Source organism: Arvicola amphibius, chromosome 8 (genome assembly GCF_903992535.2).
Source record: "Arvicola amphibius chromosome 8, mArvAmp1.2, whole genome shotgun sequence".
In the NCBI taxonomy this organism is placed as follows: domain Eukaryota; kingdom Metazoa; phylum Chordata; class Mammalia; order Rodentia; family Cricetidae; genus Arvicola; species Arvicola amphibius.
The window spans coordinates 103,309,203-103,324,777 of record NC_052054.1 but is presented as its reverse complement, the minus strand read 5'-3'; the positions used below and the strand labels follow the sequence as shown (position 1 = coordinate 103,324,777).

The 15,575-nt window shown below is 48.2% G+C and overlaps 1 protein-coding gene across 1 annotated transcript; it reads right to left on the bottom strand.

Annotated features, from left to right (window-relative positions):
• Window positions 1-741: 741 nt before the first annotated feature.
• On the bottom strand, window positions 742-4,669 carry Arl4c (ADP ribosylation factor like GTPase 4C). The gene has a single exon (XM_038339292.1). It carries the CDS (start codon window positions 4,204-4,206, stop codon window positions 3,628-3,630), a length of 579 nt encoding a protein of 192 aa, XP_038195220.1. The 5' UTR covers window positions 4,207-4,669; the 3' UTR covers window positions 742-3,627.
• Window positions 4,670-15,575: the final 10,906 nt, after the last annotated feature.

Here is a 15,575-nt window from a genome sequence, read left to right as displayed (position 1 = left end):
TGCTGGTATTGTGGGTGTGTACCACATCTGATTTGAGTGGTGCTGGGGGATCAAACCCAGGTCTTCAACAAGCAGGCTTTCCAAGCACTCAATTGAGCTGAATCCCCAACCTTTCCTCATTCCAGACTTAAAGTTCTGAAGGTCTATCCAGCCCTCCTCCCTCACTGTTAAGTTGTAGGGGAATGCCTACATGCCCTTCTGTGTTCCCCACTGTACCTGCCAAAGCTCACTGATTCCCACCCCAACACGTAGTCTTTCCAAAGTGAGCTCATTCTCAGCATCTAAAGAGCATGGTGTCTTACTGTATGCAGTATACTACTGGAGAGGCCTCGAGTCTCTGAGCTCAACTTTGGATACACTCAACTGAGAGGGGGGCAGGATCAGCTGGCATGGGGCAGCTTCATTTGCTGCACCATTCCAGCAGGTCAAGGCTCCTGAGGCGTGGACAGTCAGACAAGTGTTTCGAAGTGTTTTATAATTCTAGACCATTTAGGTAATTAACAGGCAAGACATGGAGGGAGGGAGATGGCCCAATAGACAGGCATAAGTGGCTGAGCCTCTGCACCCACCATTCAGGATGGACTCAGACCTCACCCATACCAGCTGCAACTCTAGAAGCCACCGGACCCCATCAGAACCCCGACACCACCTTGTGTTCCACTCCCTGGCTCCACAGAGGCCTGTAAAATGGACCAAGAAATCTGAAAGGAAAAAAAAAATCCACAGAAGATGCCCCACCAGTTTGATTGTATAAATAGTTTATTTCTGCTCACAGCATCATATACGCATTATAAAAGGGGATGGGAACAAAGAAGAGAATGGCGAAGACTGGGAATTACAGGAAAACCAAAACACGGAAGCCAGGGGACCCGGTCCCAACACCCGTCACAGAGTGTGTGAAGAGAACAGCTCTAAATCAAAACTGGCCTCCCTGGGCCTATCAGAAACCATTCCACACCTTGCTTGGGGAGGCCAAATTCCACTGCAGGAACCCAAAGGACAGAAGCTGGCATGTGATGGGAACTCCCCCGTGGCACCACCACACAGCGATTTTCACTGGGCTCCCTCTGGTCACAGATGAAATGGGCTTTTTCTAAGTCAAACATCACAGAAATCAACTGAGACTCTTAAACTATTTGCTGATACACCACAGGGCTTGACTTTACAGCACAACTATTAACAGCCAACTGCACCCTTAAGTCTTGATAATGGGGGGAGGGGGAGAAACACCACAAAACCATCCCATGCCATCGTTCGAGCAGGCCAGAATCCGAACACTGACCCGGAACTCAGGTATTGTGAGCACAGGAAGGTTACAGTATTTGGCATAGGCAATGTCACAAAATAAATATATTATTCTCTCCATATTGTGGAACTACCAAAATGTCAAAGTGCTTAAGAAATCGTGAAGAAAATAAAAGAAGGTGGATTTTCTTTTTAATAATTCTATACAGAATCTTCAGACCATGGGACCAGCCCATGAAGAAGCCAGTAATGCCCCGTTGCTGTGGAAACAGATCTTGTAGGCTGCTCATCATGGCTTAGCTCTACTAAGTGTCTACAAAAAGACCAGCATCGGAGGGCTACAGAAGACACAAGGAAGGAAGATGGGCTGCTAGATTTCAGTTTTAAAAACAATCTTCTAAGGACTGGGTGTCAAGCAGGAAGCCATGATTTCTGCCTACGTGTGGTTCCTAAGTTGACTCTTAGTGTGTCAAGGACAATAGGGATGGGCTCATATCGTGACCACCTCCGTGCTCACTCAGAACCATGGCCTCCTTTGCACAGCAATGTGTTGCCATGGAGGAAAACCAAAATGCTACTCTAAAAGATGGATTCTGAGGGGAAATTAAAAAAAAAGAAAGAGAGAAAACAATGGTCAGCTGTAAATTTATCTTTCGATACTGTGTTTCAGGATGAATGACAGCTTTTTACAAGCCAAGACTCACTCCTGATTATAAAGGATTTTTTAAAATTACATTATTAAAAATATGTATTTATTCTTTCACTTTATCTATTTTCCAAAGCCTCTTTCAAGTAAACTGTGAAGTGCCTGAGTACCAGTGACCATGACGTCACACGCCCGCTCCCTTTTCAACTCAAGCACTCATTGTTGTCTGCCTTTAACCAAAGTGCTGGCTGGCTCTGAGGCCAGGCCGGCTCCCACACAGGTGAATTCCAAAGGACTGATCCTTCAGACTTTTCCTCTCTTCAAATCCACGCAAACAAGGTCAGCTTTTCCAAGCTGGGATTTTATTCTTTTGGTGAATGACATCAAATACTCTAATGACACACTTTGAGTAAAATACTGAAATCAGATAGGCTACAAGCCCAACTCAGAAACCTGAACACATCTCCACTTGCATTGCCAAGGGGCACAAAAGGACAGTCTTTTTTTTTTAACTAAGGAGATTATTTATTTGTGGAAGTGTTTTTTGTTGTTGTTGTTGTTTTAAAAAAAAACATGTCTGAAACCTATCACCACGTGGCTAGAATGATCAGACATGCCTTCTAAGAAAACCATTTTGCAATTCAGCACACATCTATAGCTGGTGTGCTCCTCCAAACCAATCAGTAGGCTGAGAGAATTTCAAATTCCACACAGAGGGTCCAGTATTTATGCCGATTATGTAGTATGGAGGGAACACACACACACACACACACACACACACACACACACAGAGCATTAATGTCAAGAACCTCACCCTTTAAATACCTGTACTGGCACCACCACCTCCAATGGTTTTCTGCTTTTGTTTTATTGGTCTCTTTATGTGATAATAACCAGCACATGGACAGGGCCTAGGCCATCTGGAAGAGGTCTCATCCCAGGCTAAATAGCAGTTCTCAACAAAATCACACCCACCCAGCCCTGGAGAGTGGAGTCTTCCAGGCCATTCCCAGCCAAGGCCAGAAGGACAGCAGCACCCTGGGCCCTCAGGCTGCCTCATGGTCCCAGGCAGTCCTCTGGACGGACCCAAACCACCACCTCCTTTGGGCCCAGAGCAGGACAAATCAAACTGCAAACAGGGGCCTGCCCTGTGACATAGAACTACTCAGTTTGCACGGCTCCAGAATGCAAGGAGCGGTCACTCCCTCCCCCCATCAGTATACCCCAGTGCCTACCCGCTCCCACAGGAGTATCCCCAGGGTTCTGTGAACTGCATACCTCAGGTAACTCACACGTGACTCCCCCCGCAGTGGGGGCTGGGCAGCCTGAACTTCTGGCCCTGATGGAGCGAGAAGAAATCGCTTTTGTCTCTCTGACATTCAAGCTTCCCACCTGGGGCCAGAGGGCTCACCACCTGACCCTCGCGTCCTCACGTCCACTCCCCGTCGGTTTCCCCCACCCCCACCCCATTGGTAGCTCAAGCATTTAGACAAAAGGTCCCCTGAGCTGGGGTGGGGGGTGGGGCAGGTGGCGAGCTGGGTGGTAATGCAGTCTCCACACCCCGGGTAAGTCTCCAAGTCCTGTGTTATGGTACAGGGATCGTGTTTTAAAATTCGAAGCATCGCTTTGGTTCGTTGTCTTTGTTCGCGGGCGCGGGTTCTCGCTCACCCAGTCGTCCATTCATTCACTCAGTGGCTCGCTGGCTCAGCCTCGTTCCCAATCGCTTACCGGACGCATTACCGCTTCTTCTTCTGCTTGAGAGACTTCCTGCGTTTCAGGATCATCTCATAGAGCTTGTCCATGCCTTCGGTGAGGCCCTCGCCGATGATGGCGCACGCCGGCTGGACATGGTAGGTGGTGGCCGGGATGAGCTCGTGCAGCGCCAGCTGCTTCTCAATCTCGGCCACCGGCAGCGACTTGGGCAGGTCCTGCTTGTTAGCGATGACCAGCAGCGGCGTGCCCTGGTTCTCCGCAAACTTGGTCACCTTGTGCAGCTCCGTCTTGGCCTCCTCTAGCCGGTCCACGTCCACCGAATCCACCACGTAAATGATGCCGTCCGTGCAGCGGCTGTAGGACTTCCACAGCGGCCGTAGCTTCTCCTGACCGCCCACGTCCCAGAAGTGGCAGCTGATGCCCTTGGCGGTGCCGTTGCTGAGTTTGATCTTCTCGGTATTGAAGCCAATGGTGGGCACCGTGTTTACGAACTCGTTGAACTTGAGCCGGTAGAGCACCGTGGTCTTGCCGGCAGAGTCTAAGCCCAGCATAACGATGTGTAGGGACTGGAAGGCCGAGATGTTAGAGGAGATGTTGCCCATGGCTCCTCGCTGCGGCGCCGGCCACTGCGGCTGCGGCGGGAGGGCGCCGCCCCCCCGAGCAGTCACAGACCCGCTGCGACCGGGCGCACCTGGGCCCCGCCCGCCGCTGGACCCGCTGGGGCCTCGGCGTCTCCGGAAGGTACGGCCAGTTGGGCGCACTTAGATTCCGAGGCGCCCGCTCCCTGGTCCACCCGGTGCGCGCCCCACGGGCATTTTTCTCCGGAGGCTTTGTCTCCCGCGCAGCCGCCACGGACAGACGCCGCGGTGGAGGATGCCTGCTCCCTGCGCGCTCGCCCGGCTCGATCTGCGGCTTGCCCGCGCCGCGGCTCTGCAGCAGCCTCTGGCCTTGGTGGCGTCTCGGAGCCGCTCAGGCTCCGGCTTTCCCGGCGCGCCGCGGAGGCGCAGGCGGGGCGCGGGTTTCCCCGGGTGTCTGTGTCGGCGTTGCTGCCTCGCTGTCCCTGCAGTACCCGCGCTGCTGCTGCTGCTGCCGCCGCCGCCAACAGCCTGCTGCGACCGAGGGCGCCGGCCCCGCCCCTCTGGTCCCGCCCACCGGTCCCGCCCCTTCCCTGACACGCCCCGCGGTCTCCCGGGGTCAGGCGGGGTCTTCTCGGCCGGTAATGCCTTTTCGCGCGCTCCAGTCGTTCGAAAATTCGTCCGGACGACCCTTCCCGCTGGCCGCGCCCAGACTATGGGCCCGGGCGCGGACTCTTCCTCCTCAAACCGGTGACGCGTCTTTTAAAAATAGCTCCGGTCTCCGGAACCCCCGCCCCGGGCTGAGCCCGCAGCTCGCGGGGCAAGGACAGCTTCAACAGACGGCTAGTGCGGTGACACTGAGGCGTCGGCGCGGGAGGGCGGAGGAGGAGGGGCTGACCTCCTCGAGCCTGCAGCCTGCCACCCGGATGCTATTCACATCACTTGGTCTCACGCACCTAAGTGCCCTTACTGTGTCCTGGGCCCTCGTCCTTCTTGATGCTCAAGTTCCTTTTCCTGCCCTAACTTCAGGAGGCGCCCGGGAGGATCAGCTGGGAACATCACCCACCTGCTTAGATACTTCCAGACAATTTTTTCTTAGGTATCCTAATTGTCACCTGATTTTATGCCCCCTCCCCCGGCTCTGCTGACATCCCAGATGATGTTAGAGTCTTGAGAAGGTACCTTTTGTCATTCCACCTTGAGAGCTATCTACCTTCAGACCACGGGGGAGGGGTGGAGTGGGGGTGGGGAGAGCCAGATACCTGACTAGACTCCAGGAAAGCCCAGGATCTAGACAACCCTTGATTATAAAACGTGTGTGTATAGCTTGGCGCGGATGGTGAGATGTGTCACAAACACATAATCTCTGGGTTCCATTTCCTGACTCCATTCGTGGTTTTATTTTACCTTGTAAACATGTAACAGATACATATTATTTCTGGATGCAGAGGGAACTGGAGGATGATTATGAGTGACACAGATTTGATGATGCTGGGAACTGGGGATGGCCAGACAAGAGACAGGAAGTCACATTTCTGTAGGTCTGGCTTCTACGACAGAAAAGGTAGCAAATACAGTCCAGGGGGAAAAATAAAAATAGTCATCATTTTTTAATTAAAAAATTACACACACACACTCACACACAAGCACCTTCCCTTCAAATGCTAGGTTATAATACATGATTTCATTTGTACTCAAAGCCTGTGGTACTTAAGCCAACCACACCTGCTCAAGGAAGGACAACCTTCTCCCATCTTTGAGTTTTCATAGCTGCAAGAGCCAGTCCAGGCTTCCACCATCTAGACACAAAATCAGGGACTCGTGATGGATGTGAGTGCTGGCAAAGTCCATGCAGATTACCTGCCCACCTTCTACCGGGTCTTGCTAAGGGAGACCTTGGTTGCAGATAACCTGCCTAAGACCAACGTTGCACTGGTTCTAGGATGCCCTCCCCTGACAGGGGCACAGAAAATCTGTCTCAAATTAATCTCAAATTGAATTGGCAAAAGGGCAAATATATTAATATATTATCCAATACAAGGAAAACGTTTAGAATGAAGGTTCTCTCTTCTGGCAGGGCTGAATCCAGGAGCTCACAAGCAGACACTAGACCAAATCTTCTCTGCCTGTCCTTAGTTCCCCTCTGTGTTGGTTCTTTTTTTTTTATATTTATTTATTTATTATGTATACAATATTCTGCATGTATGCCTGCATGCCAGAAGAGGGCCCCAGACCCCATTACAGATGGTTGTGAGCCACCATGTGGTTGCCGGGAATTGAACTCAGGACCTTTGGAAGAGCAGGCAATGCTCTTAACCTCTGAGCCATCTTTCCAGCCCCCTCTGTGTTGGTTCTTTTAAGTCCTATGGTCTTACACCTTCATTTAGAACCTAGAAGGAAAAAGGGCTTATCTAATAGCTTCAACAAATGCTCAGAAGACACATCTCTTTGGCCTGCCTGGTCTGCCTCAAATCCACTGCTCTGTCCAAGAACAGAACACATTGATTGACGTGGTTCCAGCCTAAAAAGTGGTGGTTCCCATAAAAGAATCGAGGACCCCAAAAGGCAGATAAGCAAAATGAAATGAATTGAGGGACAGTGAGAATGGCTCAGTAGGTGTCTGCAGCTAAGCATGCTAGCCTGAGTTCGATCCCTGGGTCCTACATGGTGGAACACATACACACACACACACGTAAGTTTTAAAAATTTAAAAGGAAATCAACCCAGTTTGATTCATGTCATGTTTGTTACTGGGAGGGTAGAATTTGTATTTTGGGAGAAATTTTCTCGGCTCTCTTGTAGGCATGTCCTAGAGAGACCCTCTCTCTTCTTGCTCTTTCACCTGTCACAGACAGGTGACTGGTGTCTCTGGGACTCTAATGTGTAGCCTAGGATTCGGGCACTTGGGAAGGAATGGGCCAACAGGGCACATCTCAGTTTGACTCTCAAAAATGACCTCAGCATAAGACACTTTGGTGCCACTTCCTTCTGTCCTGGAATGGGACTTGCTTGCTCTTTAGAAGAGTTGGAAGGGTAGGCTATAGTACTTGCCTGTTCTTTGAGAAATTACTCTTTCATCACTGCCAGCGGCTGTTGCCTGGTCGTGCCTGCAGTCCTTGCATTTTGCATTTCACGGTGGCACTCAGCAGCTAAGGGCTGTCTGTTGTCCAGTACAAAAAAGGTAGATGAATAGACACTAATAGAGCCTTCCAGAAGAAAGCCATTTACACAGCCACTCACCGTTGTTGAATAGCTAGGGCTCTACATTCTAATTTTGCTCACCAGGTAATAAGTTGATTTTACAGCTGATAATTTAACTCCTAACACATAAAATGCCATTTGGTTGAGGCAAGTAGGAATTTCCTTCAAATGGGGATTTCAACTGAAAAGCCCTGGAGTTGTGTGTGTGTGTGGGGGGGGGGGGGGAATACTATTTACCAACCACACTCCACACACTCCAGACCCACTATGAGCCTCTTTTTTTCCACAAACATTCCTTAAGGTGGATGGATATCCTGGGCTGTGTTGACAGACAAGGACTCAAGCTACTCACCAACCTGGGGCCGCCATCACCAAAAAGTACCTAATCCAGGGGGGTGCTTCTGAGGGGGAAGTGAGATCACACAGGTAGTGTTTGGCAGGGTGCCTGGCACACACGGTGCCCAATAAATGGTACCTTTAATATGAGCAAAGAAACCAGTGTTAAAGAGCACGTTGTCACTTTCATAGAGACGGTGGTCTTCCCTCTGTATGTCCGCCCGAGTGGACACCACTGGGTACACGTGCTTCTGTCTTCATTTTGATTAAGCAGACCAAGACATTTCTCAAAGAATAGTGAGCTCCACGCCTGACCTGTGATGGATTTCTCAAGCGCGGAGCTATTTCTGCTTGTTTTCACCCACGAGACTTTCCACCCAAAGATTAATTCAGTTACTTCAAGTAAACAGAATGGAACAGCTCGGCAGTAGCTTTGAAATAGCATCCCATAAGATTCTTTTTATCTCCTTTGAGGGGCTTAGAAAAATATGTGTCACTAACTAAAATAGATCTCCAGTGAATCTAGTCTGGTTAATACAGTGGGAACGCTAATCACATAAGGTACAAAGGCTGAGCCTCTGGGCCATTCTTTACCGTGGACCTGGCTCAAGATCAGAAGATGGGCACTTACGACTGCACGCATGCGCACGTGCTGGGATGATTACTGCGTGTACAGACTAGAAACCTGCTGCGCAATGCGGGGTTCAGATTCACAACCCGTGCCTGATTGTGCTGATGCCGGAGCGCCCTCTACCGAGACGCTCGAGGAATAGATGGAGGCCCTTGCAGAGAGGAAGGCTTGAAAGGCTGGATCATCTCAGCCTGGGCTGCATGTGGAAGCATCAACAGCCCTAGAAACGTGCTGGCTAGAAAGCCAAGAGGGCAAGGGGGCCTGTGTTTGGGTTTAGAGCTTGGGGAATACCTGCCAGGACCCCTGCAGTTTGTGGAGAACGGGAGTGGAGAGTGTTGGGAGAGGTTCCAGGAGCCTGGCAGGGTGTGAAAGGGTTTTGTTCAGTACCTGTGGAGAAAACAATAAAAAATAAATCAGAAATCGGTGAGACTGGATGGAGAACAGGCATCCAGGAGCCTGTGCTGAGATTAGAGATGGGAAGAAGCCAGTGGCTGACCTGACTCAGCACTGCGGCGGGCAGGAAGAACAGGACGTGGAGGAATGGAGGAAGGCAGCTGGACGGTGAGAGCAAGGCCCGCAGGAGCCCTTTCAGAGCCATGGCCTTGGTGGAGAGCAACCCCCAAAACTCTGAGGGTGTGGTGGACCATCCCTGCCTACACCCCAGCACAGTCCTCTGTCTCCACACTTGAGTGAATGTCAGCACTAAGGGAGGCTGGTGGCGGGGCAGGAGGCTAGGCAGAAACATACAAGAATCTCTCTCTCATGCCCGACGCTTGAGTTTCATTCGAACCGAGAACAAGCTTGCAATAAGAAGGATCTGCCATTCAATTATCCATTCAAGCTCATAAATTTAAATTTTTTTTAAAGTCAGAGTGTTTTTCTTTTCAATTTTCACTAAGTCACAGGGCTGGTCCAACTCAGCTTCCTGTGTTCCTAATAATTACTGCTGCTGGGATCTGGTACTCTCTTTGATGATTTTGGTAAAACAAAAAAAAATAGCCACCACCCCCACTGATGTCATTACTACATGGGAGAATTCAGAAGTCATTATTTATCAGTACTATTTCATTCTTAAAAGAGAGGTATCTCTATGTTTCTAAGGCTAGCTGTATGCCTGCCTTAGCCTCCAGAGTTCCAAGATTACATGTGTGTGCCACCACACCTGACTTTCAAACTTAGGTAAGATTAAAAAAAAAAAAGACAAAAAAAACACACCACAAAAATAAAAAATAAACAAAACCGCAAAACCTTCTTCTAAGCGTCAAGTATTATCTATTAAACGGACTGAGATAAGGACTTTAAGACCCTAACTTTGAGAAGTCAGGACGGGGGGGGGGGCTGCTGAGATGATGGGGTTCTTAAGGGAGCCACATCCTTTGAATGGAAAGATGGAAGGCTTAGTGTGCAAGAGGTATTTCTATTTTGTTTAATAATGCCATCACCTTAATTAAATTCCTACTCTGATAAGGACAGAGGAAAATATATAAAAACAAGTAATAACAGATACACAGTGATTAAGGAGCTACACCGCGCACTGGGGAGTATCCGCTGGAAACTTGGCTGGCCCCGCCCTCCTCCCCAGGTGAACTGAGATGGCTTTTATTTTCATTTAATTAAACCCCTCTTGGCTGGACCCAGGAGGAACAGAACAATTGTGCTCTGTGAAGGTCTTCCAGTTCTCCTAGCTGCTGCCAGCCCTCCCCAGGTCTAATGTGTGGTCACTCAGGATGGCTCTTCCTCTGGATACAACAGCCGGCTTTGTGTGAAGCCATTCTTGGGTGGACGTGGCCCAGGTATCTGAATAGAGGCCTTTGGCTCATTGCTGCTTGGCAGGGGAGCCATGGCCACTTGAGATTATTATTTCCTTCTTATGAGTTACTGGAATTGTGTAACCTAATACGTGTCCCCACCCATCACTGAAAATACCTTTTACCTGCTTGCTCCTGTCCCCCATCCCCCAACTATTTGCCCAAAGTCATTGGTGACCAATGAGAAAAAAAAAAAAACCACAAAGGATTGATGGCTCCTTTCTTACTCCGTCTTTTCAAGGGACAATCCACCTACAAAATTCTTCCCTAAGAAACAAATTGGTTTAGTGATGTTCCTCCTTCTTCGCAGGATACTCCTAAGATGCAGAACTGACTCAAGGCCAAGACGGTAGAGATGCTCACATTTTCAAGTTGCAGCACACATAGGACCTTGACACACGTGGCTGTGAAGCATATCCCTTCTGTGACCTGTATTCTTGGCCACCAGCCCACAGAATGACACTGTCCCCAAGTCTTGTTTCTGCATATGCCCTTCCTCTCACCTCTCATTATTGGTCTCATGCTCAGAGTTTCTTACTGTCAAAAGCCAGAAGTTGAGGGTGGTGGCACTTGCCTATAACCCTAGCACTTGGGAGGCAGAGAGAGGAGAATTTTTGAGTTCAAGGCTAGCCATGGCCCCCTAAAAGGATCTTGTCTCAACAAAACAAGGGTTGGGCTGTAACTCAGTATTCCAGTGCTCACCTACTATGGGAAAAGCTTTGGGTTTGATTCCCAGATCAGGAGAAGAGAAGAAAAGATCCAAAGACCTCAGTGTGGAGTATTGAACACAGAGATTTCAGCATGGAGTATTGAACACAGAAGTCTATGTAACTGGTTCTCCCTCAGCTTGTCAAGGCAGCAACAGATCTTGCATAGGTTTGGAGTCTTTTGCATCTCTCTGGCACCCTCTCAAACAAGACGCAGATGGACTCTTGAAGACAGTGAGTGGTTTTCAATAACCCTGAGAGACCTTTCTTCAGTTGAACACACCTGCCTTGATGAAACCTTTGAGGAATGCAGTGTGCAGTTCTGCTTTTGCATATGCATTGGCATCACCTTTCTCCACTCTGTCTGGGGATAGGGAAGGGGTAGTTCATGGAATCAACCTGAACATGGAAGTGAATTAGAGCCTTCCATGGCTGGTGCTCAGTGCCACCTGCCATGGCGGGATAGCTGAATTCTTGGGAGCAGCCTTCTGTTCGTGTTCAGGGGCAGAGAAGTGAGCCTGGCTGAGATCTCTAGGCTCAGCTACTTCCTTCCATGTGGTTCTCACCACAGCATTCTAGAGAAAGATAGAGGAAGGTGTCCTTGCCCAGTTCCATGGAAGCAAGATGCTAAGTGGAGGAATTTAGTTCTCAAAATCAAAACATCCACCTCCACCGTGGCCCAGATGAGAATCAAGCTCTTTGGGCCCCTGGTTGCTAGGTAACAGCAGAGCAAACAGGAAAGAAACAACCCACAAAGAAGTATGGAGATAAGATTAAAAAGATATTTACAACAAAAGTAAAAAATAAAATAAGGTGTGTGCGTGGAGGGGGGAGGGAGGTCTTAGCTCCCACTTTTCAGGTTCCTCTTTTTTTTAACTTCTGGAATTTTCTTTCTAGTCAAAGATATAATTCTTAAAGAATGTAGAGTTCATTAATTGCTCACAACTGAGTAAACTTTCCTCTCTGCGGAAACTGATATTCAACAGATCCAAAGAATGAAGGAGTGTCTCATCTGGGGACATTTTTGATGGGTTGTAACATGTACCTAGTATAGGTTGTAAAGGGTTCAAGAGCCTGGTCAATGGAAAGGAAGTCTCCATCTCCCAACAAAGCTTCACTCCTTTCAGGTGACATTTGTCAAGAGCTCCTGTGTTCTTCAGACACGGAATCATTTATTTTTAGGGAGTGTTCTGCTCTGGGTCTGAAATATCCCCCCCAAAACATTGCTCATCGTCTTCTGAAGCTGTTGTGAAACTTGAGGAAGTGTATCTATTTAAGAGTTGATGGGAGAAGGCCCCTTCCTCCCCTGCTCCTCTCTCTCTACTTCCCAGACACCGTGAGGTGAGCAGTCGTGCTCCACCAGGCTCTCCCCGCAATGATGTTCAGTCTCACTAAACACTCAGCAGTGATGGGGGCCAAGTGGCCACGAGTCAAGGCCTCTGAAACTGGGAACCAACACAGACCTTTCTTCCTTCCAAATTGTTTGTCACATGCTTATGAAACAATAGAACACTAACAGAGAGAGCAAGACCCTTACACCTCTCTGGAGCCCCTCACAGAAGAAGCCAAGGGAAAGGGCATGAATTTAGTAGGCAGGATAGTGTTGTCTGGCCAAGCTAAAATAGGACCAGGAAACTGGAAGCCAAATATCCCTGAGGGAAAAGATAAACTCTGAGAAAAGGAGAAGCTAGTAGCCTTTCCCTGCTGTGGCTACTGAAATCTTCACTTGACAGCCCAGACCTGACAGATACTGTGGCCAAAAGGCCCTTTCCGAAGCCTGGATCACCTTGTAATAGAAACCTCAGGTGCATACCTCACTCTTCCTCTCTGGAGCTGCAACTTCTGTCAGCATCACTGCACCTTAGCTCTGCTGACAGCAAGCCAGACTTCTGTTTCCTTTCCTCCTGAGTCAGTTCTCCTGGAAGGTGGTCCTGTCTACCTCCAGCTACTGTGCTGACAGCTGCTGGCCAGTGTCTTGTTGACCCAGATGAACCCAAATTTGGTTCATTTTGGATGCTCTGGCTTCGTTTGGAGAAACAAGACAAACCAAAGACAATAACTCTAGAAAACAAGCGTTCAGCTTGTCAACTCCTAATGAGCAAGGAGTAAAATACAAAATAAAGAGGAACAAAAACAGAGAAATGAGCTTAGATTTAATTCCGGAGGTATCATCGGAACTGGGGTAAGCTTTTGGTCTTGCAGTTTCCATGCTCCTGTTAGTAACCCTGCACCCATAACCCTCTAAGTAATCCCTGCACACTCACTGGCTCACGAAATTGGACTTCGATGATCCTTATTTTGATCTGCCGTCGGTTCTCTGGTTGGATTGCATAGACCTTTGTGCTGTGCCTTCCTAGGGAGCGTTATCCAACAGTGAGACAGATACCGATATGTGATGTCCATTGCGAGTTTTCCAAAAAAGGCACCCAAGAAACGGGTTGTGATATTTAACTCTGGTCAGTGGCACAGAGAATGTGGACAATGGGAAGGACAATGTATTTCACTGCGAACCCTTTGTACTGTTTTGGTTTGTGCCTGAAAATATGATTTTGCAAAAGGAAAAAAATGGAGAACTCAAGAAATCTCCATGCAGTTAATAAACATATACACAAGGAAAAAAGAATACACGGATATGCAGACTTCAGAGCCCGGCGTTGGGGGCTGCCTTCTAGGAAGAGAGAAAATAAATACAGCAGTCATGCAGAGAGTGAGTTCTCATGCAGGCAAATGTCAAATATCCACAAATAAACAATTGCATTGAGCTTCACAAGATAGGCGAGAGTAGCCTTCAAGCGTGACGGAGGCTCAACCTGAGAAGGGTTTCCGGGCCAATTTATGGAAAGCATCATTTCCCTTCAGAGATGTATGTCTGTTGTCTCAAGGTCAGGCTGACAAGGTTAAAGGTAAATCTAAGGTTTCTAGGTCTTTCCCTTTGAGGCGAAGGGCAGCAGGAGTTTAGCACTTCTAAACACTTTGACCTTTTGTGGGCGGGGGGTGGGGGTGGGGTGGGAGGATATTGCCAGTCTTCTAGGTTCTTCTCAGGTTTTTTGAATGACTCTACAGGCTCATCTCAGAGATATGGATGGAAACGTACCTGGGAGACCGGAGTGTTCTGCGCTATTACTTTGAAATTTTAAATCATTCTCTCAGCTGTGAGCGGATGCAAATTGTCTTTCATAATGACATTTAATCTACATATCATTAACACCCTATGGCATGGGGAGTACTGGAAAGGAGTCTGCTCTCTGAGATTTTGGAGGGAGTGGAGAGCTGACTTCACAGCAGGTTTGCACACAAATTCTGTATTCGTCTGGGCCAAGCTGAGCACAGCCATCTTTGAAGAGCTAGGAAGGAGAAAACTGGTGTGGAGCTCATGGATACCTACACGGTTTCCGGTGTAAAGATACCTTTCATTTCGAAAGACCAACAATGTGAGGTTAGCTAGCCCAGGAGTGTGGGCGGAGCCTCTAGGTTCACAAGCTGCTCTTTGGTGTTTGCTCAGAAGGGGTCACGGAGGAAGGCATGGCTGGATGCTAGAAGCATCCACCCCGTATCAGCCCCAGATGGAAGTTCCTCTCTTTCACTAACCGCACACAATACCTGCCAACACCCTTCTCTCCTCCAGCCTCCGCGCCATGGGTTGACACGATACCTTCCTGAGAAACCCTCCTAGAGTGTGTTTAATTTTAAATAACTTTTCGCTGATACCGTGTGATGAATTGAAATGTGTAGACTATGCCACTGTCATTCAGGGAGCTGCTGGGTATGGGAAAGTGATCAGGCATGCCATTGTGCCTGGTATTGATTTATTTTCTCATGCCGAATTGACTTCATACCCTCCATAATCGCTTCAGTGAACTCATTACCGGTGTCACCCCCAGGGCTCCTAAGCCAAAGAGCGTTGTCAGCAGGTGTGACTTACACTAGATCCATACATAGAAACATTTATGTACTTTTCTTCATCTAGAAACCTCCATTGCCATCACCAATGCTTGAAACTGAAATTATCCAAAGATTCTCAGAGTACCATTGGAGGAAGACGTGTGTGCTGTAGAGTGTGTCTTTCCCAGACGCGACCTTTCTTCTATCGTGAATTGACTATCTGGCTGTGGAGTTCAGTGATTACAATTTCCAAAAACGAACCATTTTCCTTTTTTCTTCTCAGTGAAAAAGAGGCTCAGTGGTTAAGAACACTTTGTTTTTCTTCCAGGGGACCTGAGTTCAGTTGCTGGCTCTCACGTCAGGCAACAGCAGCTCTGTCATCTGTAACTCTAGCTCCAGGGAACCTGATGCTCCCCCTCTGGCCTCCACAAACACCAGCATGTGGCAGGCACACACAGACACAAGTACATATAAATAAGAAAAAGAAATTCAGTATAGTGAAAACAAATCTTTAATGTAATATTATATAAGTCTTTAATATTATACACACACATATTTTGCCTTAAGTCATAGTATTAAAAGAGCAGATACAGGAGGATTTCTGTGAGCTTCAGGTGATCTGGAGATGCACAGTAAGTCTCTGTCTCACAAAACAAACAATACAAATACACACACAATCACACACACACACAATCACATCTCATCTCCTGTTTGCTTTTCTCTTCCTTTTGTGTGTCTCCTTCCCTGTTTCTTTTTCTTTCTTTTCTTTTTTTTTTTTTTGTTTTTCAAGACAGGGTTTCTCTGTAGCTTTGGAGCCTGTCCTGGAACTAA